Genomic DNA, 27517 nt, shown 5'->3' with positions numbered 1-27517 from the left:
TCGTCTCAATCCCCTTGATAATTTTACAGAGCGTACGTCGACGTCTACGTCGTACGTTTACGTAGGTATCTTCTTCATTTCTGCGGTTAAGCGATATTTCTCGCGTTATCCGAATAACCCCAAGGCAGCATATTTATTCCGGTAAATTCAATTAAACGGAAGCGTTGAAGTTCCGTAACCTCGTCAACGGTCGATTAATCGTTCAATTAGTTAATCCCAGCAGGGTAGTTAGCCTGATTCCCACGGGAGGTGGTTGCTAACGATCGATGCTCGTTACTTACATCGGTTATATTTTGGAATACCGGAGCAGCGATGAAAACGACGTAAGGCGCGAACTCTGCAGTGCGTAGCACCTTCAAGGCTTGGGGCTCGACGTCCAGTATGGCCACTTTACCCTCTTCGTGAATTTTCCGGATGGTGTCGAGCTTCGTTCCGTACATGGCGTTTTCGTGGGTGCCTGTTGCGAAACGCTAGGTTAATTAGCAGTTCTATCTCGATTCTCCATTGATGACCAATTGAATCGATGTTCATATTTACCGTATTCGAGGTATTCATTGGCATCAATGTCGGCCATCATTTCATCGTGCGATACGAAATAATAATTGCGACCGTTCTCCTCGTCGTTCCGTGGAGACCTCGTTGTATCTGAAACATTACATAAATTTGACGTTTCACCTTCCTTCGTTATAGTTTAATTACTTAATGCAGCACTAATGGTGCTTCTACTTCGAATAGGGTACAACCAGTAAGAATTTCAGGTAGCGTAATGGTACAATTTTATGGATTTAAGTTAAACTAAGAAGCTTCTGTACTTACGTGGAATAGGATAGGCATATTTATCGGGATGCTTAGCGATAATGGTATTCTTTATCTGTCGACGACCAACGCCATGAGCCCCTAGTAACACTAACGTTTTCCGCTGGAATGCAGGATCTGCAGGAAAAGTATCGTATCGATTAGTGTGAGTGGAACGTTCGATACCTGTAAAAGCAGACTATAGAACACTTACACGGAAGCTTAACGACCTCCTCGTAGGTGACCAGATCCAGCTGGTCAAAGACCGCGTTGTGTTTCGCGAGATACTTATCCTTGTACTGCTTCTTTTTCCGGCCGAATATTGAGCAATTCACTGGAAATTCAACAAATTGATTAATGCCACACCCAGGCTAAATATGCTTACACAGAATCGCTTGAAATTGTGTATCCTGTGAAACAGTAATTTCTGGTTCCTTTGTGACAAATCAATTCCCTGTAGAGTTTGCAGGCTATGTTTCTCGCGAAAGAGCATAACTAATAAGTGGACATATTTGATTTATAGAATCCACATTTTATCCATCCACAGCTACATTATACATATTATATTTCAAATAGTATAATCTCTAATATTTTTACGAATTAAAGAGGATATATTAAATTTATCGTTGTACGATTTATTTTAATCAGATAATCATCTTATAAAAGAATTCCTCGAAATATTTCCAACTCTAGAGAGAACTGTAAATATGCAGGCTGCTTGATAATATACGTTCTTACATGTATAACAAGACACCGTATAAAGAAACAGGTCAACATTTCCAAGAAAATTTAATTCCAATGCATACAGTATGCGTTTTAAAATAATAACGTGGCGCATTAAACGATCGTGTAATTAAACAACCTGCATAGGACAAAGACAGCGGCCCCAACGGGGCAGACGATACATGAGCGACGATACAGAAAATTACTTCGTAAACGTTTCGAGACGAAAGTAAGAGAAAAGTAGAAGTAACTCGTGTCAACTGCTATTGCCATTCATAAAACGCACGTTCCTTGAATTTCGCTGATAGTGTAAACGTGTGGTAGAGGCAGTAATCGTAACACTCAGCGGTCTATACGGCTAGTCAGCATCCTCCTCGAACAGTTTCGACACAGTTAGCATTTAACGCGCAATAGAAGTGAAGAAACTACTTCGGTAATCAACCATGTCAACCATTGTGTAAGCGTATTCTCTCTAATGGTAAAGAGATTTCATTCAATCAGCCAGTTTACATAGAAGCCATAACCATAAAGGAGGGCGTGGGATCCCCACTGAGACGGGTGTTCCAGCAGGTCACAAGATAGAAATGTAAGGGCGTATCTTCGGGTAGTTCGTGTCTGTGAAATCTTGAAAATCGTGTGTTACGATCGGAGCACGATTATGGCGAGCTTGAACGGTCTTCAGACAGAGGTAATTCTGACCTAAGTTCGATTGGATGATCTCGACTCGTCAAAAGTAGATCGGTCGTGTAACTTGGTCAATAATTCGAATTAATTCGTTTCGACTCGATAATGGTCGCAGTGCTGACAATTTAGACATTTTTACGTTCGTCGAACAATATTATAGATCACGCACGAAATTGGATCGTACGGAAATTTCACGTTCAATATCTCAACATAATGATGCTGCGACGATGTGCTTGCGAGTGGTGTCGTGCGTACAAGCGTAAGTGCGTGAAACGTTTAGCGGAAGCATGCATCTGAAGCACGCCGCGCGAAAGCATGTTCTGTATTACGTAGAGTAACTCACTGTGTATAAAGTATGAAACTAAAAAAAAAAATAAATAAAAAAGGTGAGGGAAATATGTATTATTTTCTCAAAACTTCGTGGAGCAAAGTGTTCGTATTACCCTACATAATAATTCAGCTTACGAATGCGTATTGGTAACGTGATCGTCGTCGAAAATGTTGCGTGATACGTGTTCTGTTAATTACCTATTCTTTAAGAATGACTTGAAAAGATTTTCAGCTAAGTCACTGTAGGTATATACACAGATGTTAGATGAGAAACTATGTAACTAAGCTACTTTCCATGTATTATAATAATACGTGATCTATCGATTTAAAATTCTAATTTACTTGAACAAAACACTTTTTTATGATACTACGCATCCCGCAAATCATATTGATAGTTACGAAACGCCTGGGATCTTTAATTACATGTTAAATACAGGGTTTCCTTGAACTACATGTCAGTCTAGCAATTATATACGAGTGGCAGGAATCGAAGAGAAGCTTACTGATTAATATACACACATATACATATTTAAAGAGAAGCAAGATCGAACACAAATTTGTTAAACAATATATAAATATCTCCTTTATCATACTTCTACTACACAGCTTTCGTTTCATTAACTTGTACTCTTAGAATACATAGTGTTCGATAAATCAAATTGATAGTACAATCAGTAGGACGGTGATTTCTTAAAAAAAAAAAAAGAAACTAAATAAAAGATTTAGAGCGAACGCACAATTAATGTTAGCTTTTGCGCGTGATATTCGACAGATCGTGACGATGAGGTGCATCGAATGATTTGATATATGCGCATGGAAGAAGATAATCGCGTTACATGTAAAAAATCTGTTGCAGGGATTTCCGATTCACGGTGAATCGTATCCGGCAGGCTCGAAATCGTTCGCCTCGCCTGCGAAACGCCGCGGCAGCTCGGTCTTCGAAGCTAATCACCCCGAAAAAGTGTGTTCGTTTCCACCCTCGTCAAATTGATGCGTGTGTTGAAAGCACGGAACGAGTACACTTTGTATTTCATGCGGACTACACGGTTCTACTGTGACCCTACGCGTTGTCTATCTGAAGGCAGAGTCATACCTGTCGAACCGTCGCACCCTTCGGTGTGAGAAGAACATCCTCCTTCTCCTTCAGCATCTAGCCCCGCACAACACACAACAACAGCTGTATCACTGTAGCTAATGTATTTCTTATCGACCTATCATCCAGTTCGCGTTAACGGATCATTTCGTCGATCGAATGTTTTCATCGTATCTTTTAGCAAGTACCTTCTACGCTTTGAGTCTGCAGTCTCTCGCAGGCTTTCATTTACTTGTTGTACTGATTCGTTAGTGTAATCCGTTACGTCTCATAAAAAGCGGCAGGACGATTCAACGCGAGGAAGTTAATCTACTCTGTTTAATCGATTCTACGGAGAGTTGCTCGAGTCGTGGGCTCGTCGAATTAACAATCTCGTTATCCGTAATCACGCGCGATGAATCATCAACAATCGACTTCCGTAATCACTCGTTCCTCGTCGAAGGGAAGGGAGAAAGAGTGAGGTGGGAGAGAAAAGAAAGAAACGTAGAGAATGAACTTGGCAGGTTTCTCGTGAATCCGTATCACGCGATAGACATGACTGACATCGAACGATACTACATGCTCCATTGAAAACCTGCGCACATCTAACAACATATACATGACATCGTGTTCACCAGCACATTCGTTTCATGACAGTAGCGAGAGTAGTGGATATTAATCGGAGAATCAAACGTGACAGGGTTAAAAATGGATCGGTAAGGCGATGGTAACGCGCGCCGGAAATTCCCCTTTTCCGTTCTGAATATCAGACAGAATGCGATCTGCTGGAACCTACGATTAACCTGAACTCGCTCTTGACGCTGGGTTACGAATGAAAAAAGGAAAAAAAAGAAAAAAAGAGAGGTACGTATTCTTTCCCTGCTGTAATCGTATTACGAAAGCTAATTACGTTCACTTTTAATGGCTCCGCTCTTGACTGACCAATTCTCTCGGTCTTCGCAGTTCGATCTCGATACGAGACACTTAATAGTCGCAAACAAATTGGAAACATGTACGAAACGATCGAGTAAGTTTCTGGAAAATAACATTGAACCATCATCGATACGACATTTATATAATACTGTCGAGAAAAATATTTGCGTACATCGAACAACAATTATTTCCCCACGCAGCTGCTTCCTGAGTAAATTTGAAAAATGACACAACTGCCTGTAAACATTTCGTTTCTCGTTCTCCGTGGACGAATTGAGAAAGTGTTCGCGGCACTCGTTCGAAAACTTAATCAAGAGTAATACATTTAGCTGTTACCTTGTTCTTGCTTGTTCTTCTCCATTGCCATGTAAGCGATACGCCGTTCCTGAAGTTCAGGCGAAGGTATCAGGCCCGCGGAACCGGCCGCGTTGTCCTTCTGCGCCTGCCACCAGTAATGGTCATCCTTGCTGATGATCTGCAGGATGTCGCCGGTCTTGAACGCGATTCCAGCCTGCGCGCACGGTATCAGCTCGTCCTCCAACGGGTCGTAGTCGAATTGCGCTCGAACGAATATCTGTCGTTGCAGAAAGATCGGACTGTTACTCTTCTGGTGTCTCTACCACGACGTTTTGATTGGTTGCTGTATATCAGTGATCCTATATGAGATCGGTGAAATGACATCGATAGTCCTTTGTACCAGGGACGAGCAAACTTTCCTCTCAGCCGCGAGCAGATGGAAAAGGTAGTTTCATTTCCGCGTGGATCGCGTCGTGGTTGCTCGTCCCTGGTCTGCACTTGTTCGAACGTACTGTGACCCGGGAAAACAGGGGTTGGGGGGGTCAGGGGGGAAACAAAGAACGTTAACGGTGCAGAATAATTGTTCTCGTGATGGTATATACTGCGAAGAGTATCAGGGGCAGGCGTTACTTCACAATTTTCGCACTCGGATCACCGAAACCATTTCGATTATTAGAGAAATCACGTCGGGGGTAGTTACGAGTTGGGCTGATACGCGTCGACGGAGGGTTCGTTACAGGGTACGGTATCGATCGCTGTGTCGATGCTACTTACGTTAGCTAAGCTAGCTATTGGAAACGAGTGGCTGCGAATAAATAAGCGGAGAATGCGAGAAACGTAAGCGCGCTGGCAATGGTTGTTGCAATTATCGTGGTCGGAGAGTAGACTCTATCTCTTTCTCGGTCTCGTTTCGATAGCATTCGATAGTTACTGTTAACAGCGAGTAAGCGCAACGAGAAGTAGGCATTTTCAATGGGACTTTCTCCTTCAGCTTGGATTGCAACCAGCGATCGATGCGTAGCACGAATCGATAGTCACGTCGTTGAAGCATCGGATACACTTTACGAAAGAGGGTATGTACGTTCTCTTAACTACAGCGAAAAGAACATTCTTGAATATACGTGTGCGTTAATCCATGTTGTCATTGTAATCGTTAATTGCATGTCTTATAGATCTGGACTGTCTCGTTTCGGTAGTACAATTTGCGAATGAAAATAGAACGAACATGTTTTATATACGGCAGAAAATGTCGAACGAAACTAGATTTATTTACTCTCTGTTAACGAACCAACGAAATTACATCTGAATTTTTACGTTTCATTTCATTGTTTCAATCAATATTATTTTTCTATCATGAATTCTGTAGATAATAATTGAATTGCACGCAGACGAATGAAAATTAAATTAAAAAAGCGCAAGGGAATATCAGTGTTTGTTTAACCCCTTTATACGAATTGTTGGCGCTATTGAAATTATGCTCAAATTCAATAACAATTTTTTAAATTAAATACTTCCCTCTTATTTTTATTCGCAGATCACAATACTTCTGTACGAACTTTTCTAACTTTACTCGAGTGAAACAGGGGTAAACAATAAAGTTAACGACTACGAATGAATACCCGCACACACGATTGTATGCTTCTGTAAATTTCGCTTTCATACAGTTGATGAAAGCATGAATCTCTGTTCGTAAAGCGTTTCTTAACGACACGCGGCATCAGTTCGCAAGGTGTTAACAATACGTTGGAAGAAAAAAAATATTGAATCGCTGGTTTCGAAAGTCTATCACTGATCAAGAATGATCGATTGACTTAGGAAGCTATCGTTCTGTACGCGTACACTCGTCTGCGGTTCGGATGAAAAATTTCAACGACAGCTGTACGATCTCGCTGTCGTTAAAAAAATCATGTCAACCCTCTGTAACGCGACGTAACGTGGGGGTTGCTAAGCCATACGATTGTCCCAGTCGAATTTCACTCTTGCTCGGGATGTTTGTACTCGGATTTATGGATATTCGAGACCTTACGAGTATATCCGCGTATACAGACCGCCGATCAATTTAAATCCAAATATCTGGATATTCGCAGAGCTCAAATTACTTTAATATCCGACCATTTTTCTTTCATTTTTTTTTTCTCACCAAATGTACTTTGGCGTAAAAGCTGGCGATGCTATTGGAATTAATGGAGCGCAATCAATTGTCATTCGCTCCGACACAAGCGAGCAAATTTCTGGTTACAGAGGGTTCAAATCAGTGCAACGATCGTTCATCTAGCGATGCATGTACGTAGACAAGGTACTCGTCTCATTTTTTTTTTCGGTACGTTCATTCCCTTTTTTTTTCTCCGACAATAAAGCTGAAGCACTAGATGCTGCACAGTACGTACACAGCACACCGAGGCACGCACACACCCACGCCACATACGGACACGTACACGCTTGAAAATGCACGATATGCAGAATATGCATCCGGGCTCTACGTAAATAATGTGCGAGTAAGAAATATACGGCATACGGAAGAGGAATAGAATGATAATGGTTGAGTGACAATAAAAATGCCGTCTGTGTTGCGCGCGTACCATTCGCGATCGAAAGTATGTCGGCGACGATTCGTAATGAGATTCAGAGGATTTCGTGGTGTGGCGATAGGGTTCGTGTTCTGTGAGAACCAGCTCAGCGCGGGTACCGTTTTTCCCAAAATTCGTGTCGAGCTCGTCTAGGTAATTACGCTGCGAACGAATCTCGTCTATCTCGAATGCACGCAGCGTTTTGAATTTCATTCTTCGAAGAGAGAGAGAGAGAAGCGTTAAAGCGCTGGATTGGTCGAGGGAGGCGGTCGGTGGAGAGGTCTTTTCATAGCTCGAGCGAGTTTTATTTTTTTTTAACAACGTTCGGCGTTGGCTGGAAAATATGGGGCATTTTAAATGCACGAACAGCGTAGACTCAATTGTCATTCAATAAACAAACGGAAGCTACTCGAGTAGAATCATGCATGGCTTTTGTCAATTTAAAAAGGTTCGTATAGCCGATTGAAATGTCCGCAGATTTTTTTTGTTAAACGAAATACCAGTTCAATCGGTGGTCTTTAATAAAATACAACATCGTAACAACAATGAAAGCTGACTAACATTAAATGAAAAAGTTATGGAATATTCTCGATGAAATATGAACAAAATGATGCACGGTGTGTCGCGAATTATTAAAAGTCTGGTATGCTCGTTTTTAGTCGATGTTTATTCAGTTATTTATGAGCTGATGATTATTTATTGGCCGTTTCTAAAAAGGTGAATCGAAAATTCGATGAAGTTCTCCTGTTCGAATATTGGACGGAGAGTGAGGATCAAGCGTGAGACGTAAGATAGAGCGGAACGATGTTTCAGAATCGGAGTAGAAGTGGTTAGTATGTTCATACAGGCTTCTTAGTCTCTACGGCTAAATCTAACGTGATGGTTTAACGGTCGCGCAATCATCTATGCCTCCCAGTAACTACGAGGCTCGCTCTAACAGTCTTTCGTTGCATTAGCAGTAAAAGAAGGATTCGTGTGGCTCGTGTGATTCGGATACTCTATGGAAGGGAGAAAGGAACTGTTTCTTTGAACATAGTTACGCGTCGACACGTTTCGTGTTTAAATAATATTCGGAAATCCCAACAAGGTATTAATAGGATTTAATGAAACGGAGAACTGAAAAATGCGGGGGAACAGGTTGGTCAAATGGAAGTCTACTTTGTTGCGATGGTGTATGGTATCGATGGTCGAATGATCGTGCAGCTTGGGTCTGGGTAAATCTCGTACGTTCAATGGAACGCGCTACGCAGGTCGTATTTGTTTCGCTGGCGAGTTTCAACACTTTCTCGGCGGATACGTAGATCGAGAGAGCAATGAAACTGTTTGTTCGATTATGCTCGGATTGCACGGTTAACGATCAAAGGTACGCGAGCGTTGATTAGTTGTTAAAATGCCACGCCAAGATCACAGCAAAACTAGAACAGCGACGTGAATCGCGATGAAAACGATTACAGCACACGAGCATTGATCTCTGAGCACTAGCTTCGACGTGTTCGTTCAGAAGTTATTTACTCAGACTCACACCGCACACGGTAAACACAATATATGCGTGTGTTCAAACGTAATATGTATGTGGATAATGTATGTATGATAAACGCATAGCCTTCTAACTACAGCAGTCCAATCACACCAGATCAAGTGGCGGTACTTACTAACACTGGTAGAGGCTTAATCCTGAACAACTAGAGCGTTGAAGAAACAGAAAAAAGGAAGATCGATTAATTAACATGTTCATCAAAACTTGATCTCACGCGAATGTACGAATTCTACGCTTGTTCTCTTGTCTTTTTTTTTCTTTTTTTTTCTTTCTCTTTCTCTCTTTTTCCTCTCTGACGTAGTTGACGATAGAAAAAAAAAAAAGAAAAAAAGAAAGGAATAAACAACACCTACGTTGGGACGTCGCGCGCGTCAACGCTTCCGAGACTCACGGTGTGCATTGCTGTGACACATGCAGTTTCCCTTCTAGCTCTCCTCTCGAACTCGTCGAGTCATGAGACTTCGTACAGTCGAGCCACAGCGGCCCGATTGTACAAGAACGATCAAGCTCGTAGCTTCGCGACAGCCACAAGCGTCACCAAGATGCGAGCCGGAGAACCAGACACTGTGTTTCGTCCATTACCATGGAAAAATCGATTCGCCGTTGCTCGACCGGTCGTCGAGACGTTAGAATCCGCGGTCCAGTTAAGTCGTGGAACGAAAACACCGATCGAACGGTAGCCAGTGACGCGAAAAGTGTACTCAAGATCGATTTTCCCACCAACGATCGAACCAGTGCCCGCTTTTGACAAGCGTCGAGCAACGTCACAGTTTTACTCACGTTCGAAGCAACGACATTTGCCCGTTAGTCGCGCTACTTTTCGGCTCATCTCCGCAATGACTTTTACAGTTACAATGCGGCCTGTTGAACGATCACTCGCAGACATACGGTATTCAGACTGTACAAGTACTTCTAACAGAAAAGAAAGACAATGTCTACCATCCATATGTACTTCTATAGAAGGAACAAAAAAAAAAAAGAAAAAGAAAAAGAAGAAGGAAACATTAAACGGCTGGTGTATGTATGTATATGAGACGGTGGAAGCATAAAGGTAGACAGACAATAAAGGCATTCTAGAGACCAGTTTCATAGGGGGAATTCATCTTCGTTTACGTACCCGTCGACTCGGTGTCTACGGTCAGAGATCATTCTATCAACGACCATTAGGTTATGAAACTGGTGCACGCGGGACCGTTTAGAACGGGGGTGGGTGAAAGGTTCTCCAGCCGGGGTTTAAGCCGCACTGTTCCAGAAGTCGCTGCGAGAATGGCCTCACCCGATCTCCTAAGAACGTCTCAGGGGGGGATAGTGCGCGTAGATGATGGTCGAATGGCTGCTCGGGCGTGCATCGGAGACTATGTACGTTCTACTTAAAGAAAAAAAAAAAGGATGGAGCTAAAAAGTGGGACAGGGGGAAGAGTGGTTTGGCGAACGGTGGATGAAGAACGGGGATCGAAGAAGAAGGAGGATGCGACAACTTCTACACAGTGGCATAGCAGGTACTGCGCTATCGACAACTCGTCTGGTGGACTGACTGCTGCTGACGCTGCTGAGTTCTCTGCTCGATATCCATTGGAACTGCACTCTTGCTTCGAGTGTCAGAGCAGAAGGTGCCTCGTTAGGGTAAAGGTGCTCTCTGGCCTTGCGTCTCGTGAGTTGGGAAACATAAAGAGAAGGGCGCGGTACCGTCGACCGAAACATCGAGACGCGTGCGTTCTTGCATCCTGTGCATCCACGAGGGACACGATCAGTGTGGCGTGAAAATGGAAAATTCTGAATGTATACGCCTATTTAGAAATACAAATAAATCCAGAGCGCGGATCCGTGGACAAATGTAAAAGCGTTTCAGGTATTTTGCATCTTCAAGCCAGACTGATCGACGACGGATTACGGTCATTCGCGAACGTATTCATCGCCAAACGAACGTTTCGCGGTACACGCGACTTCGAGTCAAATTCTGTTCAGAGGTTTCAAACTGTACATACACAATGACCAGATAGTGATGTTCACGCGATGAGCGAGGAGAATGGGCTATAGACATAGAGACGTAAAAGTTACCTAATTAGTCCACGCATACTGCAATAACGTGTGTACGTGTGCGTGTATGGGATTGGTAGTTTGCAAAGGATACTCGTGTGTCGGGATAAAAAAGTCTTCGACGAGCTTACGGCAGAGAATGGCTCGGAAAATTCGATACGGAAGAGAAGATAATCGAAGAGGCGGTATCGCGTACGTCGAGAGCAGAGTACTCTACTTTCAATAACAGACGCGATCTCAGATTAGAGAAATGAAAATTGCCGTAAGCCGCGACAACGGAATGGACACAGATCGATGCAGAGGAAGAGTACGACACGTGTAATCGTATGTTAGGTACATGTACGTGCGTGAAACGAGAGATCGGAGCCCGTGTGGCGATCGTCGGCTATATCTACGACGGACAGAGAGAAGAGAAATCACGTTGGAGGTGACGTGCGACGAATCATGATGTTCCAGCAGTTCGTGCTTTATTATATCTTCGTACAATGCACCGCCGCAATAATACGCCGCTGCTCGTTTCGTCGCCGCCGATGACGGATCTGCTCCCGCGTGCAACGCTGTACGTAACAAAGAAAGACAACCTCCCGGGTACAACTGCGATGGGTACAGTTTCTTTTCTTATCGTTTAGACGAAGGGGTTGTCCGCCGGCGCAACTGACCCGGGGACACTTACGGTTCACGCGACGTCAGCCGAGAGATGGGTCCATTGTCGATGCTCGTATCTCACTGGGACTCGGTCTCTGAGAGATAGACTCAAGCGTATCTCAAGCGGGTGCGTGTGGATCGTCAGGGTTCGTAAAAATACAGATCGACGCTGTAAGCGCGATTGCTTAAAAATGTTTGCGGTTTGGTAAAGTGCGAACAATATACCACGAGCACAAAACAGATAAAACGACATCGGACAGGCTTGTTTAGCTAGAAGATCGAACGTTCCTCGTTAGTTGCTTCCCTCGTTCGAATCTCAAAATCTCGAGTGGAATTCACTAAAATTTTGGTTAGACGGTATCGGATTATTGTTAAGTACGTAGGCCTGTTTTGTGCTGGTCCATTCGGTATGATCGGGACGACATAACAGTTGCGAAACGTGTGAGATTAATCGTACATAACAGAATCCATTACATTAGCGTTTTTTTACTTACACATGTAATAATCGATAAACTTTCGAACCTCGTGTAACATTTATACGCATATGCTTCTCTTCGGCACAATTTACAACGCTTTACAAAATCTATGTCAATTAAGCCGACTGTACACATGTAAATGACGCGACCTCACCCCATGGTGATTGCAATCTCTACGTGTTGCGTAATGAAATGGGACCGCTGGGTCAAACATCGAAACGACATAGAGCTATGTACACGTACAAATTATGTACACGTCGAGGCGCGGACGTCGCGCTTGCAACCGCGAAATTGGGATTTTAATCGTTCTCTCCGACAAGGGAACATCGATGATTAAAAAAAAGTTCCGATCTGCTCTTTTCGAAGGGCTAGTCCATAACGGAATTCGTCAAATAGCAGGCAATTGTACCCGACACCGATCTACAGCGATTTTTTTTTACGAAGAGAAGGTACTAATTAATTACAAGCAGGAGTATTTATAGGAAACTATAGATAAAAGATTTCAATAAACACAGAGTGGCAATGGTGACGGTAGTCTACATACCTTTTCAATGCACGTGTTCATATACTTAAAACTGAATATATAATATAGAATAAATGTATATTTAGAATATTTGAGAGTTACTTAAACTAATCAAAATGCCATTACATTGTACAAGGGTGAAGTAGACCTGTGCTTATTAAAATGTTTCGTTAAATGTGAGTAAAAAGTGGGTGCAAAATAGATTTCTAAAGATACGCTACGTACAAAAATTGACGACGATCGGCAGCTGCCCTTGGTGTACAAACGTCAAACTGTCTTTCGAACAAGACCTTGCCGTTCTCTATTCTCGAAGGATAAAGCTCGATGTGAACACGAATTGGAGATGAAAATTTGCCTAACATTCGTATCGAATTCCATCGCGAACCAGTAGAACGCGAGAGGCATCGGGATATCGAGGTTATCGAGGTTCTCTTGTAAGAAGACGATCTCACGTTACGTTCATCCCTTGCTCGTGGAGACCGGAAACAGGAAACTGATGTTAATTCGCGTGACAGTTGATCGATCGAGAATTTCCGATTCCATCGATTCTACATCGCTCTGCGTTGGTTTCTCCGCTTCGAGCACGGGGAACGTGGAGTTCTTTCACATTACAATTGATTCGGAGCGTTCACTGTTCCGGTGTTCGCACGACCCATCGGACTCTCCGCGAATAACGTAGATTTCGCGAAACTTGACAGGTGCGAACAAAGAAACGTAGGATTCATCGTTCTTGGCTACCCTCAGCTGCATGTTTAGAGATGTTTGCAGATTCAGTGACATTCGTTGGACACTTGCAAGGAGGATCCGCTTCTATCGGGGACGCGAGATGACCATGGCTACGTAAACGCGAGTTTCGTGGTTTTGGGCACCGCTGAGAGAAATCTAGGACACTCGCGATCGTTTTCGCCAAGAGAAAATCAAATCGTACTATTTAGAGGCTCGTGCGAATCGGCGATTGATCAACCTGGTCTGATTCTTGTCAGACTACGAATATCTTGATACCATCTGATTGTACTTAATTCAATCTCCGATTCGAGTATGCGTCGCGTCGTGCAGCAGATGAGCATGAATCGGGGGGTAATGGAAACGAGAGTAATCTGTGTGCCCTAATAAATCGACCGACCGATCAAGATCGAGGGAGAACGCACAGTATGCATTAATCAAAACCACGATGCAAGAGAGCTAATAGTGTATGTATATATACCGGTCAGAAAGGAAAGCTTCAACGTTCGCAAAGATATCCTTCATGCAGGTGAGGGTATAATGAGGGGTGTAACAAAAGCTTCTTTACGACAAAAAACAACAAACAACATTCCAACACATGTTGTAACAAAAGGTGCATTCCGTACGAGACTCGATCTCGATAACGTTACTCTCTACCAGAAACGAAACGATCAACCCGACGTCGGGGGGAACGATGGAAAGTAAAAAAGGAAAAAAAAATCGAGACAGAACGAAAGAGACAGCGACAGACGGGGAAGAATGTGAGAGATTAAAAGTGGAACGTGAAGAATATTCGAAAGAGAAACTGAATGTGAGAGATGTACGCAAATCGTCCCACTTAACTTGACGTATTGACTCCCGCGGAGGAGAATAGCTTTGAGATTACGAAATGAGAGCACAAACAGCCTGCAAGAGACGAAGCTACTCTTTTTAATCCCCCAGCCAGACGGCAATAATTACGCGACTCGTATACGGGTTCTTAAAGTGTACCCTTTCACCGTTAGCGGCAACGTCGGGTATTTAGGATGGTCAAGTGAAATGGGATGCGCAGTAAATACGTAGAGATAGAAACAGAGAGATCGAGAGGAATATATATGTATATATATAGAGAGAGAGAGAGAAAGAGAGAAAGAGAGAGAGAAAGAGAGAGAGATAAAGGGGGAGAAAGAGAGTGACATGCAAATGCGCCGTGGACTCGAAAGCGCCGACCAAAGCGTTTTGTTACACCGCTCGACTACTACTGAACTCTGCCTTCTTTTTGTCTGTTTTGCGTGTGCTTTTTCGTCTTCTTCTCTACTTTTTCTCTTTTATTGTTGTTGTTCTTAAATCTCACTCAGGTACAGACTACAGGATCGCACTTAATTATCACCTAGCAAAACGGAAACTCGTCCCCCGCTTCGTCGTTTCGTGTTGCCTTGCACGCGACACCCGCGACACGCGGGACAGGGCGCAGAACCTTCAAATTCCGTCGACCGTGATTCAGAACCCACGAATCGAAATATACGGGGTGACAGTACGTATCGACTGTCCTATCGTAAATAACCGTCTGCCTTTCGATTTCCGTGCGCTGCTCCCCGTGCACACGAGCGGCGGCCATTTTGGAGTCGCGTCAGTACGATGCCGCGTTTTTCTCTTTCAATCGTGTTTGCGATTCACGCGAGACGCGCAGTGGTCAATTGGCAGTCCGAAACGCCAGTAAAACCAGATAAAGTATAGCCAAAAATGTTTCAGAAGGATAATATAGTTATTGAAGAATGACGCTTCAAGCTTTCAGCGTCTCAGCAGAGACGAATCGTCCTATTTTTCAGAATAAATCATATTCGTCCCGATGAAAATTCCTCGTACTAAGATTCCATTGCATCCATTATTCATGTCATTCGCGTTCCTATCGTATCCGTACGATAAAGTAAACGCACGTGCGAATTGGACGATCTTGATACTAAGAATTTTCGTTAGACGTAGCATACGATTTAGTCTCAAAGACTGCACAATTTTAACGAGCTTGGAATTCCTCCCGCGTTCGAAAGCGGTGCAGCGTGTTCGATTATAGAGATCAACTGGAACCCATATCGACACGACTGCAAAATGACGCGCACCGTTCCTGTGCACCGGGTCTAAAAGACAGTCGACGGGCAAAGAATTATTGCTCGCTCTACGTCCGAGCTGTTCCTCCAATTTGCATATCAATGCGTTCTGTGGGTATTTTCATTGAGACGAAACTTCGTAGTATTACGGGATAAGTGGTTCTTCTTGATAAAGTAAGTCGAAAATGTAGACTGACAAATGATTTTTCGCTCGAAAACTCTACTGTTTAAGCGAACAACTTTGGAAATCGTTAAGCAAATCGTTGATGAGTGCTCGTACAAACCACTGCCAGATTTTGATGCGATTACTTCCGTTTAGTCGAATAATGTAACACAATTTTGCACGGTACAAGTCGACCTGCTTTATTAACCAATAAATATTAACGCGTCAACGAGGACGACACGCGTTGAGCTATTTATTAGTTAATCAAGTGTGTCATTAGCGATGGGAAACGTGGCAAAATAATAATTTGCTAAACGTAATCCACTTCGCATTTGATACAACGAAGCATGATCGTGGTTTGTGGAGAATTTGGTAAAACAATCTAATAGCGATTTTTAAAAGACATTCGCTCAAAGAAAAGCTTCCGATAAAGGAAAGATACGTTACATTTCCTACTTATTTAAAACAAAATTACTTTTTATACTGTAATACTACGAATAGCGTCTCTTTCTGCTCGTACAATTATTCTACGATAAATCATGGCTCGAGTGATATCAGAGCGTTTCTACTGTTCTCCAAAAATTGCGATATATTTACCGATAATTGAAATTTAATTTTTATAAAAGCATCGAAGCTTGATTTTCCGAAACGTATTATGATGTAAAGTATTAAATATAAAATTAAATGGGTGCTGATGGAACGAAAATATGGTAAATGAAAGCATCGACACGCCAGTAATTCAATTAATGAATGTTCTTCGAAAGTTTGTAGACTGAAAACACAGTCATTAATAAAAATCTCTGATTATTTTTAATCGAATTTCTCGATTAATGAATTGAATATTTTAACTGGAAATTTAATCAAATACTGCTAGGTTCTTAATTAAAATTCATTGGCTGGATTTCAATAATTTGCAGCGCCTTCAAAGGGTTATTACGTTCAAGATATCAATATACCTTGCAAACTTCAGATGAAAGTAAGAAGACTGTGTACCATTTAAATGTAGGATTTACCGTAGAATAACTTTGTAAAGTAACGTGTACTATGCGATGCTGGGTATTACTTCGTCCAATTTCATATCTCCCACAAACGTTCTATAACAACATCTTTTATAAACTTTAATTACGTTGTATGTGTATACGTGAAGCATAATTTCAAACAGTTTCGTGCAATATATACGTATGGTTACTCTATAAATAGATTTTTCATAAATGTTGAACACTATTTACAACTGAAAAGGCAACCAAAATTGATACACGTGTGAACCAAACACTGTATAGATTAAACAATTATTTCAGGAATATATATTGTAAGTTAAAAATAAAGACATGCTTATCGTATTTCAATAATCATTCAGATTAACAATTAATATTATCTCCACTAATTATGTAAATACCCATATGTATTTACCCAGAATCGTAATTGCGTTGTCGTTTTAAATTGTTCAAAGAAAAGGAAAGTAATGCCTTTCCTGTACAGATCTCGTCGCAAAATCACTTTTCTCCATACTATTTGAACTGAATATTAAATAATGAGTATAATCTATTTATAAATATATACATACACGGGAGTATATATTTATGTAGTTGAAATAGAAAAGGGGAAGAGGCGAACACCGTGTTCTTGTTCGTGTGTGCATAGAATAATATATTCTCCTAATTTCTATGTACGCAAAATAAGAATAAATGTCTAGTAATCGAATATCGTAATCAAATGATCATTACAAGCTGAAATCTCTGTGTGGAAAACACTTGTCCAAATTTTGTAAAAGAATCCGATTGACCAACAAATTCTCGATTCAGTTGTCCTCGAAATGGTCTAACGTAACGTCGTTAACCGAAAGTGAAATTAAAAGAATTCGTAACCACAAAGTATATCTATCACTCTGTATTTACGCAATCGTCCGCAAATGTAAATCGAGGAAAAATCAGATCAGCCTAGAATGTAACTCGAGAAAAATGAACCTCCTCTGGCGAGAGTTCATTGAATACTGAAATAATATCTAGTGTATTACGCTGAAAAATGAAGATTTCTTTCGTTTATTGTTCAAGTACAAAGAGAGAAACTGAAAATCGATATCGAAAGAACATATTTCAAAGCATCTATAAGAAAAAACATTGATCGTTCGATAATGCAAAGAGAGCTTTATGATCGTTTTAAACCAACGTTTCTCTCTCTCTGTTACGTTAAACAATAAATTAATTGATAAGCTCGGTCGAAAAAATTCGATTGCACACGTGTGAATCAAATGTATTTTTGTTTAAGTATCATAATATATCTTGTATGCACTGTATATGTGTTCGTGTATACATGTGTATTCCAGGGAAATCAGTAAAAACCTTTGTTTATTGGCTTTGTTCGATAAACTGTCTGATTCAACGGTTACACGTCGGAACGAATACACCTCGGGAAGAGAACGGAAAAAGTAGATTCGATGAAAATCACATAATTTTCTAGCGGATACGAGAATTTTTTAGCGCAGAAAGAACATTGTACTCGAGCACGCTCTCTTGAGAGTTAGTCAGCACGTAATCAAAAATCTTATTCGCAGCGGTAGAAACGTTTCAATTAAGTCCTGGTTGGTTTAATTTCCAAAATCTACCTCTTACACGTCGCACCGCGCGTACCTTTCTTCCTTAATGAATTAATAACGTTACCTCATATTCCGTGTCAGATTCCTTGTTTCGAAGTTAATTCCACTTTGTACAACTGGGACCTCGAATTTTAAATTGACCAACACGAAGGCAGTCGTGTCCAATGGAAAGTGGTTCCTACCCCCTTACTCTCTCCCTTTCCTTCTTATTCGGTGGCTAGGACTCGTGTCCCTTAGTTAGGTGTCGCCGTTTCTCATTAGATCGCCACTGCCACGTGTTTGTTAGTTTAAGATCAAAGTTTCTATTTGCGTTACGTGGAATAAATTAGCAATTTAGAAACGTAATTTCGCGAAATATTTGTACGAAAGTAAATGAAAGAAGCTATTGTTAAATAACATTAATCGAATTACGTTTGTACGTTAAATGAAAGAATTGCGGAGTGCTGCGAACGATATATTGTTAACAAATGGGATTACGTAACGCGATTCAACGATTGCATAAACTCTGTAGGAGACAAGTCTTCTAAATGGAGAAAACAAAGATATTCCTGTCAACATTTTTTCCGTTTCTTTGCACTTTCCGCTCAAGATTACATGATCCAGTACGTCACGTTTGCTGCAATGCTAACTGGTGCCCATCAATATTACTGTGCACAATTTTTTAACGAAAATTAATAATCTGATCGAAGTTCGATACATAAAAGAACCTCGAGCTTTGAAAATATAAAAAGCAAAAAACTGGCGACAATTTTGTTCATAAAACCTCTACGTTTGACCCAGCTTCGCTTCTTTTAGGAATTTAATTTCCATCCGATGTATTGATATTCGATGAAATTCTGTAATTTCTTAACAGCTATCGGTTCATGAAATATACATTTCGTTTGACTACGGAATATTATAGAACACGAGTTTCGAATATAATTGAATTACTAGCCGAAACTATAAGTAATTTCCAATGGTCTATTTTCTAAAACTATCATTAAGAACGTATCAATGAACAAGGCTTTCTTTTTAAATACGATAACTAAAAAAATTACCACTTAATATTACAATCTTCGTATCCTACTCGCAAAGAGTTATTATATAGATAAGTTATTATCAATACTTTTGGACGGAAGAAGGGATTAGCTTTGATCATTTCAAATGGTATGAAGAAAGTATTCTACTCTGATTATTAAACCTTTTTTAATAGACAGATTGGAAATTACTCGATAGTTCACCTAATTCCAAAGCCTGACTGCTCGTGTATAGTCTAATAAGCAATAAATATAAATATTAATTAATTTCAGGTACGAATACAGTATAGAGAATATATAGAAATTTTTCAATCGAGTATACTGCAAATTGTGTGACATCTGGTTCTACGTTTTAACTCTTAAAAGAGAGAAAGGGGGAAACTCTTTGCATTTATGAAATATAAATTAACTCTTCGATACCCATTAAATCGTCTCGACTTAGAGAATTTTGCTAAGCAGCTAGATATCCATGTGACTATAACGTAATAGGCATATTATACATGTTACTACTCGACACAATCTACTTATCAATTCTGAAAATGTTTCATACAATTATATATTATTCTGCATGACTTTTTCTCAGTTTCTGTACTTCTTGTTTAATTAAATATGAAATTAAGGATTCGTTGCAAAAATAAATCAGAGACATTTGTGTAGAGATTATTCCACATCGAAATTCCATAAAATCCAATCTTCATAATTTTCTATGCAGCTAGTGAAAAACATAATAAAATTAATGAAATAATTATTTTAATAATACTCGTGATTTTCTATTAGTTGATAAGCACTAATGAACACTTCATCGTTTCTGCCACAAATGTCAATGTAAACGTTAAGATATTCGTAGTCACGTATGAAATACGTGAAATCTCCCAATGGTATCAGAAAATGAAATCGGAATGAGGCTTTAGATTCAAAATCTCGGGTTAACGCTCATGAATTTAACCATTAACGCTTCGTTGAAGCTTTCTAATTGTTCAACTCGGTAACACCAGACATAGGTGCTCCACGTGGAATCAAAACGCCCGAGTGTACTTAAAGTACACTGTAATCCGTAAGCGTGTAACTCCAGGGAACATTTTCAATCTCAATGCATCTCCATTCGAGCCGTTCTCCAGTTCTACATGAAAGATTAGAAGCGTCACGCGAAATAGGCTGCTAAAAAAGTAAAATAACTTCATACAATAAAAAACAAAAAATAGGAACATAAACTGACTAGAGAAAATTTGATGGATAGTCGTATGTTTTCAGAAATAATTTCTTCCTAAACCACCTTGGATCGCGAGTTAGCTGGGATTTAGATGTTTAAAATCGAATTTCCTATCTAATATCAAGTTGCACGTCATCCTCTTATTTACCTTGATCCTGTATATACAAACTGCAGGCTATCAAACAACTGCATAACTGAATATTAAACAATTTCTACGATCACAGTGACACGAGATGAAATGGGTATTCTAATATAGTTTGGAAAGTGATAAGTATACCTACATGAACCGAACATGAATGAATTTAATCATCGCGCAGACTGAACTAAACTAGACCATGCGACGTTTCGAACGAGAGGACACAGAATTGATGTTAAATAGCCGAAATTTTCTAGTTGAGAACGTAAGCCAGAAATAATTAAGCAGACTAGATTAATTAATCTCAACGTTCTGTATAACATTTATACACGTGACTAGCATTATCGATAAATATTATATATCACGATTCTATCCACGTAGAAATCAAAATTAAAGTTTTCCACATTCGCAAATATCTATAAAAAAATCCTACCTACACGAAATTAAAAATAGTAAAAAATATTTCAAAGTTCGCCAAAAAAGTTGTCCAACTTCCAACTTCCAACTTAGATTTCCGGTGTTACATTTCTATTCCACAATCTTGTTAATGAAAAATCTCAACTATAAAAGCGAAAAACATCTGGAGACAAAACTCATATAAAGAATAGCAAAAATTCTAATACACGATCTATTAATTACCGTCAAACAAACCGAAGCCACAAGTTCAATAGCTATTAATTGGACCATCAACACCTAGAGGATTACATTGACACGACTGTCACAGGTTTCATCGAGAAGAATTCATCAACACCATCTTCGACCAAGACTAACATCGCCACAGGACCAATGTAAAACGATCCATATACCTCATCGTACCACGAATCACACACATGATATCAGTGAACCCGTATAAATGAAACCTGTATCAGTAGTTTCGATGTAGTCCCATCTATCACACTAATCTAATAACGCAACCCAAAAATAATACCTTGATAACTATTCGAAGCTAGAAGATAGGTCCAAAGACAAGACCCATCCAAGGTAATTGCTCGAGACTACTATCTAAAATGGCGTCGCGGAAGCTACAAGAATCCAATCGCGAACAGCCTATAGAAGACTCTTTTCGTCTATGACTTCCGCGATCTAAGAGCCGACAACGGGTTTAGGCGTCGCCTGGGCGTGCTATCCGTCGACGAGGAACCGCTTTTGTTTTTGGAAGGCTTCGATTTCGATTTCTCCTTGGTGTTCGCGGTCGAGGAGGTTTTCACTGATTTCCCAGGCTTGCTCGCGGCAGTGGCCGAGCCTGCGCTCGTCGACACCGCCGCGGCTACGGGTTTATTAACTGTACTAGGGTTCTGGGATTGGGCTTGGGTTTTAGGGCTTACTTGTACCTCACAGGGGGGTGGTGCGCTCCTGTACGACGGCACGATTTTGAAGGTTACCGAACCTCGTGCTTCCCGCTGCAACAGAAACCAGAATCATTGAAGAGGCAGCTGACATCGCCAACAGACTTCACGGTGATCACGCACATTCGATACGGAAAGAATTCCAGAGAAATCGAATACCGCGATAACGAAACTCAAAACGGGATACAGAAGTACCTCGTCGAAGAATATGGATATACGATAGACAGTTTTGTTATTACGTATTGCGAGCACGTGCGACCGTTTGGATTCTACTCACGAGTATTTTTTGCAAGGCATTGACAGATTGATTGGCCACCGGTATTCCGTTTATTTCTCTGATCTCGTCGCCCACGTGAAGGGTCGCTTGTCTGTGTATCATACCACCGTGCATAATTCGTGCTACCACACACTTTCCATCCTCGTTCATTTTTAATGTGATTCCCTGGGAACAGACAAACAGCGCTGCTTTCTCATCGCGCTCTTCCTCGTGTCCATCTATTCGCGGAAACTTGTTTACAAATCCACGAATTACGTGAACCGATACGTTCCGTTGTCTTACCATTGGCTCGTCTGTGTTCTTCTGGAACTGGACCAGCCTGACGCGCGTCACATTCTCGAGGTCTAGGTCGCCGTTCTGCCCCTCGAGATCATCGCCTCCGTTCAGATAGGGTAGAAGAGGCGGCGGCGTCACTCTGGTGGCTTCCTCGCCGTAAACTTCGTGCCCGGCCACGTCGTGTGCTTGTAAAAGAGCCTGGAACAGAGAATCGGACGGGGGAAATTAAACACCGGTCCGAGTGTCGCACGAAACGAAAGCAATCGAAGCAACCGGGACAAAACAACGAACAGCGACGACTGTTTTGGTTTCATGGGCGCAATATCGCGTGTCGTTTGAATAGCAGCTGTCCGTGAATACACACTTCTGTTTTTTGCCCACAGAATTTCAGGATATTGCGATCAACTCCGCAATCACCGATTTTTTTTTTTTTTTTGTTTTTCGTTCGGTACAGACAAAAGAGGAAAAGCTTGTTTCGTCCATCGTGAATGAAAAAGGTGGTGCTACTTAGCGGAACGGTTGCGGAAAACTCGTCCGCGAATCGTTGAACGGGCAATTAACGTACCGTTGCATTAAATTGCGTTAAGTTCGCAGTTGCACACGTAGCATAGAATTTGTCCCATTACGGAACTCTCGAAATGGTAATAGTCTAGCGTAGTCAATGGGAAAGGAAGGGAACAAAGGAGCGCTGTGCTTCGAGCGCACATTTATGCCACGTGTATGCATTCCTCCGGAAAGGTTTGCCGACAACGTAGCCAAAGCTGAAATGTTTGGAGAGTCGGCATTACGGGAAGAGGTTTCGCGTGCATTTTCAAGGGATCCTTGCGAGGAGAACTGGCAAGTGGAGTAGAGAAACATCGCAACTTGGACCGTGCCATTGCAACAGAACCGATCAATTCTTTCGATTCTCCACCGCGACGAAAAGGAAACATTGATATTGCAAAGTTAACGGTAGAAAATAATGAACTGGAAATGCCTCGGACCCTTTGAACCGCGTTAACTCCTTCGAGAAGAGACTAGCATCGGGAGACTCTCGAAACTATTGACATATAAGAGCGGAGGCAAAGCGTCGGTTATTTTTCCATCATCGATTCCCAGCGTCGACACGTTCGACGGACCGCTGAGCCCCTTTCAAGCTCAGTAATGAGAGAAGAGTCACGTCGGTCGATTTGAAAGGCGGAAGAAAAAAGCGTGGCTGAAGTGGCTGGCAGTTTGTTCGGCGACGTACGATACGGCATGTCGTGCGGAATGTCCCCAGCATGTCGAAATAATTCCCTGGAAGTGTGCCAGTGTCTGGAGAGCGTCGTAGATGCGAAGATCAAGCGGCGTTCAAATTCACGGCTCGAAAGGGGGCTGGGAAAAGTCTTGGTGAACGCGTGAACCGCGTGCACCGGGGGACGGAAGCAGGCAATAATGGAGACGGCGGGTCGGTGCCGCGACAGGAAATGCAAGCGTGCCGAGTACCTAGCGTCCCGTCTAGAGCCCAACTCGCGCTTGAACGCCAGCCAAAATCGTTGTCGCGCGACTCGCATTGATAGCCTCGCCACGTTTCTATTTCCCGTGGGCCTACGCGCGTCCGTCTAATCTATATGGAAATCTTGCTCGGTTACAGGCCAGGGGGATGCGTAACGCGCGAAAGTGCGCGGATATCGCGGCGATTTTAGCCATAGTTTTCGGAACCGTCGAACTTCCGCGCGCAGCTCGTAGGAAATGGACGAGCGCGATCCGATCGAAATGAATATTTACCGCTCGCTAAATTTTGTTGCTCCGCGGCTGCATCGCGATCCGTTCCACCGAATATATTCAACTCCGTGATGCTGTTTCCTTGCAAAAATTCGAACAACGCGCGATTTCATTTAGAAATGGAACACGGGAACGTTTTTCATTCTCATTTCGTAACATGTAATCTTTTCCATCGGTTCAACAGGACTGGTAGCCCCCCCCCCCCCGTTCGCCATTCTGCGGGTTTTTAATTAACATTGCTTTAAAGCATTTTTAATTACATCTCTGCTAGCGTATTTTTACATTTATTACATTTCTCGGTGTGCAGAGAGTGCGCCGTAATTTTTAAGGAAAAGCTATGTAAAGAACGCGTAGAGGATGGCGCGTTATTCTTTCGACATACGCGCATATCGTCTCGGTGGAACATCTATCTTTGCAGGAATGATGCCAATTATTCGAAACAATGTTTACTGAGGCAATAAAGTTGCAACATTCATACATATTATCATATTTTCTTATATATATACCTGCTGTTATTTATCTGTGAACTTCTCATGGAAATATCTGCTTTAAAACAACCAGAATCGAAACAATATTTAACGACAATAACTAGAAACTAGGAAATTTCGCCTCGTTGATTTCCACGGCATCCACGATGATATTAACGCCGTTAATTGCGCCAGCCCCATTGGGTATTCATTAATTAGGGACTGTTCCCTTTACTCGCCAGCGGAGAGGTTACCATTACATTGTCGTTTTTCTACCCCGAAAATTAAACGAAAGCAAAGAAATAGTGAGCCTCACTCCGATTCGATTATGCTTAAAACAATATCTTTCTTTAATAATTGGAGGCTTCTTTTCTAATTATTGTTAACTCAACGTGTGGCGAATTATGTTTCATACTTAGAGAGTAACTTCTATCTCTCTTTAATCTTTTAATCTGCCACGTTCCAGGATGCAGGTAAATTACACGCGACATAATACGAGCATAGGAGAAAACGGTGGCGTGGTATCGTAAATCGTAAGATTTTTCTTTGGAACGCTAATTTCTAAAGACGGTGACACTGTCCTGTCGTCACGACGTCTCAACTTTGCTCCACTTGTGCAACTTCTTTAAAAGTCGAGTTCACGGATGCATCTCCGTTAGCTCGCTCCAGTTGGGGGCGAAGATTCGGAATGAAATCGAGGCAATTTCCACGGAAGTATGCTAATGCGCTTACCAAAATGTAAAGGCCGGGCTCGAGGAACTAGCAGCTCGTTCGCGAGTTTATTTTTTGCACCGCGACGGTGTCGATTAATTTCGAAAGCGAAAGTGTCGATCGTTCCGCTGAAAAATGAAATCGATAACCTTCGCCCCGGATTTCCAAGTAGATGCGCAGTTTAAACGGTATTAGGGGCATAAATTATCTTAATTCCAGTGGATGTTAAAAGGTATTACGCTAAACTGGAACCGTTTGTGGCCGCGTTTGCACGTCAATGAGCCAGTTAGCGGTTTCGAGGGTAAAATAATATTGCTCCATGCAAATTTCGGCACGGTATATTGCTGGCTCGTTGGTATCCTGTAACAGGAAGCCATACATCCAGCTGAGCGATCGTGTTCCTTCCACTTTTCCATTTTCTCCAGCCAAAATACCGTTTTTAATAATCATTTCCAATAGTTATCATTCAAAGGTTATCGTACACAAAATCTACTTTGCGAGTGTAAAAATGATCGAACAAATAATTTATTGACGCGGATAAACGAATCGAAACCACGATAGAAAGTGCAACGGATGTGAGAGCAATCCGAAAAATAGACACGCGTGGAGGAGAGAAAAAATCTGGTAGAATTCTCGTCGCGTGTTGGAGTACCGTCCCAGGAAGTTAGGGGTGAGAAGTGCTAGAAGGAATGGCGTCCCGGGGTGTGTCGCGCAAGGATCTAATGTACACGTACCGTAGCTGCTGAACGCCTGTATGTGACATAGATACACAACTAAACTATGAATGGGGGAAGAACCTCGGATAGAGATAGCCGTTACACGGAATGGCCAAAATTTTTCAGTCGAACTGTGTCAATGTGCTCCGTAAGGGAAAATAAAAGAGAATGTCTTGCACAGCATTGTAGGCACTAGCGAGAGGGAGAATCGTAAACTTAAAGAGGATGCAGTTGGCGAAACACGTGTAAAATCGATTAAATTTGCTACCACTTTTCATGTTACGAGATAATTAATATCCTTAGCATCTTTCCTCTTTGAAAATGTCCTGCTGATAGGATTCTGTCGCACTTCTTGAAAACGCAAAAAAACCCCATCTTTAATACGCTTGTTTTCTTACCCCTTCGTATTGTTATTACTGTCGCTCAATCGTTAACAAGCGGAACACCCGTAAGCCGTAAAAGGTCTGAAGTTACAATCGAACAAACTTTTTCGACGAGTCAGGTATCCTTTCTATTGTGATTATCGAGGAAATACGATATTTGAGAGGGCGCATCCTTAAAAAACGGGATCAAGCATCTATTCGAAACGTGCTGTTAGAATAGCAGTCCCTGGAATATTAAAGGGCTCTTGCCAGACAATTACTACTTCCTTTAGTTTTCTAAAGACGTTAGAATCCCTCTCGTTGCTACGCGATTTCCACGTAAACAAACCCATTCGTTCAACGGTGGAAGAAACCATATTGGGGATTAAGGGAGATAAATTATGGTGATAGTTATATAAATTCTTCTACGGACAAAAGTGTCCGTGAAGACTGGCAAGGAAGGGCGTGAAAAATGCAACACCTTACGTCCACGACTTCCGGATTTCGATAACTTTATCGCGCAGTCTATTGAAGGGAGCTCAAGCGCGAAAGTATACTGCTCCCTATATTTCATGTCAATGCACCCGCTTTGCTAGATGGCCACGGATAAAACCGCGGCTACACCGCGATTCGAAATCCCACTGAGGATCCGGAAAATTAAAATTGTTAAACTACTTCGGAGCGCAAGAGGCAAGAGGAGATTTTTCGAGCGATAGTACGAGTTACCTCGAAGCAGGACACGTTTGCTCTCTTCGAGCACCTCGAAAATATCGCACGTAAATAAAAAGACACCATCTCTCTTCTTTTATGACTAACCAGATTGGACGTTTTCACGATTTGCGATTTCGAATGCGTTCTATACAACAATGGTTCGTGAACGTTTAAGCAAGGTTAATCTGTTCCAATATCGAGTGAAAATATACGCGCGACGAACTTAAACGCTAAATTTGAGATAAATCAATGATTTTATTCGCAGTGACACCAGTTTCAATTTTTTATCTTAATTAATTAACGTCTGTTTTAGTTATTTTCATAATTTCCCGAATATTAGAACACGGAACGCAGCCAACTTCAA

The 27517-nt window shown here is 41.6% G+C and overlaps 1 protein-coding gene across 9 annotated transcripts in view; it reads right to left on the bottom strand.

The window, feature by feature from the left end:
* Cask (peripheral plasma membrane protein CASK) overlaps positions 1-27517 on the bottom strand; it is a 159136-nt gene that overhangs the window by 681 nt on the left and 130938 nt on the right. For 3 of the 9 annotated variants that reach the window (XM_076895562.1, XM_076895615.1, XM_076895633.1), the window contains 10 exons: positions 22450-22641; positions 22168-22332; positions 21870-21944; positions 9054-9083; positions 4874-5111; positions 3626-3682; positions 1010-1129; positions 817-933; positions 538-645; positions 282-457 (listed from right to left, as the gene is read on the bottom strand). In XM_076895562.1, the coding sequence (XP_076751677.1) occupies positions 282-457; positions 538-645; positions 817-933; positions 1010-1129; positions 3626-3682; positions 4874-5111; positions 9054-9083; positions 21870-21944; positions 22168-22332; positions 22450-22641 (1278 nt within the window). The remainder of the gene's footprint in view (positions 1-281; positions 458-537; positions 646-816; positions 934-1009; positions 1130-3625; positions 3683-4873; positions 5112-9053; positions 9084-21869; positions 21945-22167; positions 22333-22449; positions 22642-27517) is intronic. The other 6 variants (XM_076895571.1, XM_076895580.1, XM_076895590.1 and 3 more) reach the window with 6 other exon arrangements.

The sequence above is a fragment of the Xylocopa sonorina genome, chromosome 1, assembly GCF_050948175.1.
Source record: "Xylocopa sonorina isolate GNS202 chromosome 1, iyXylSono1_principal, whole genome shotgun sequence".
Lineage (NCBI taxonomy): Eukaryota > Metazoa > Arthropoda > Insecta > Hymenoptera > Apidae > Xylocopa > Xylocopa sonorina.
Note: the sequence above shows the minus strand (reverse complement) of the source record. Positions and strands in the feature narration are given on the sequence as shown.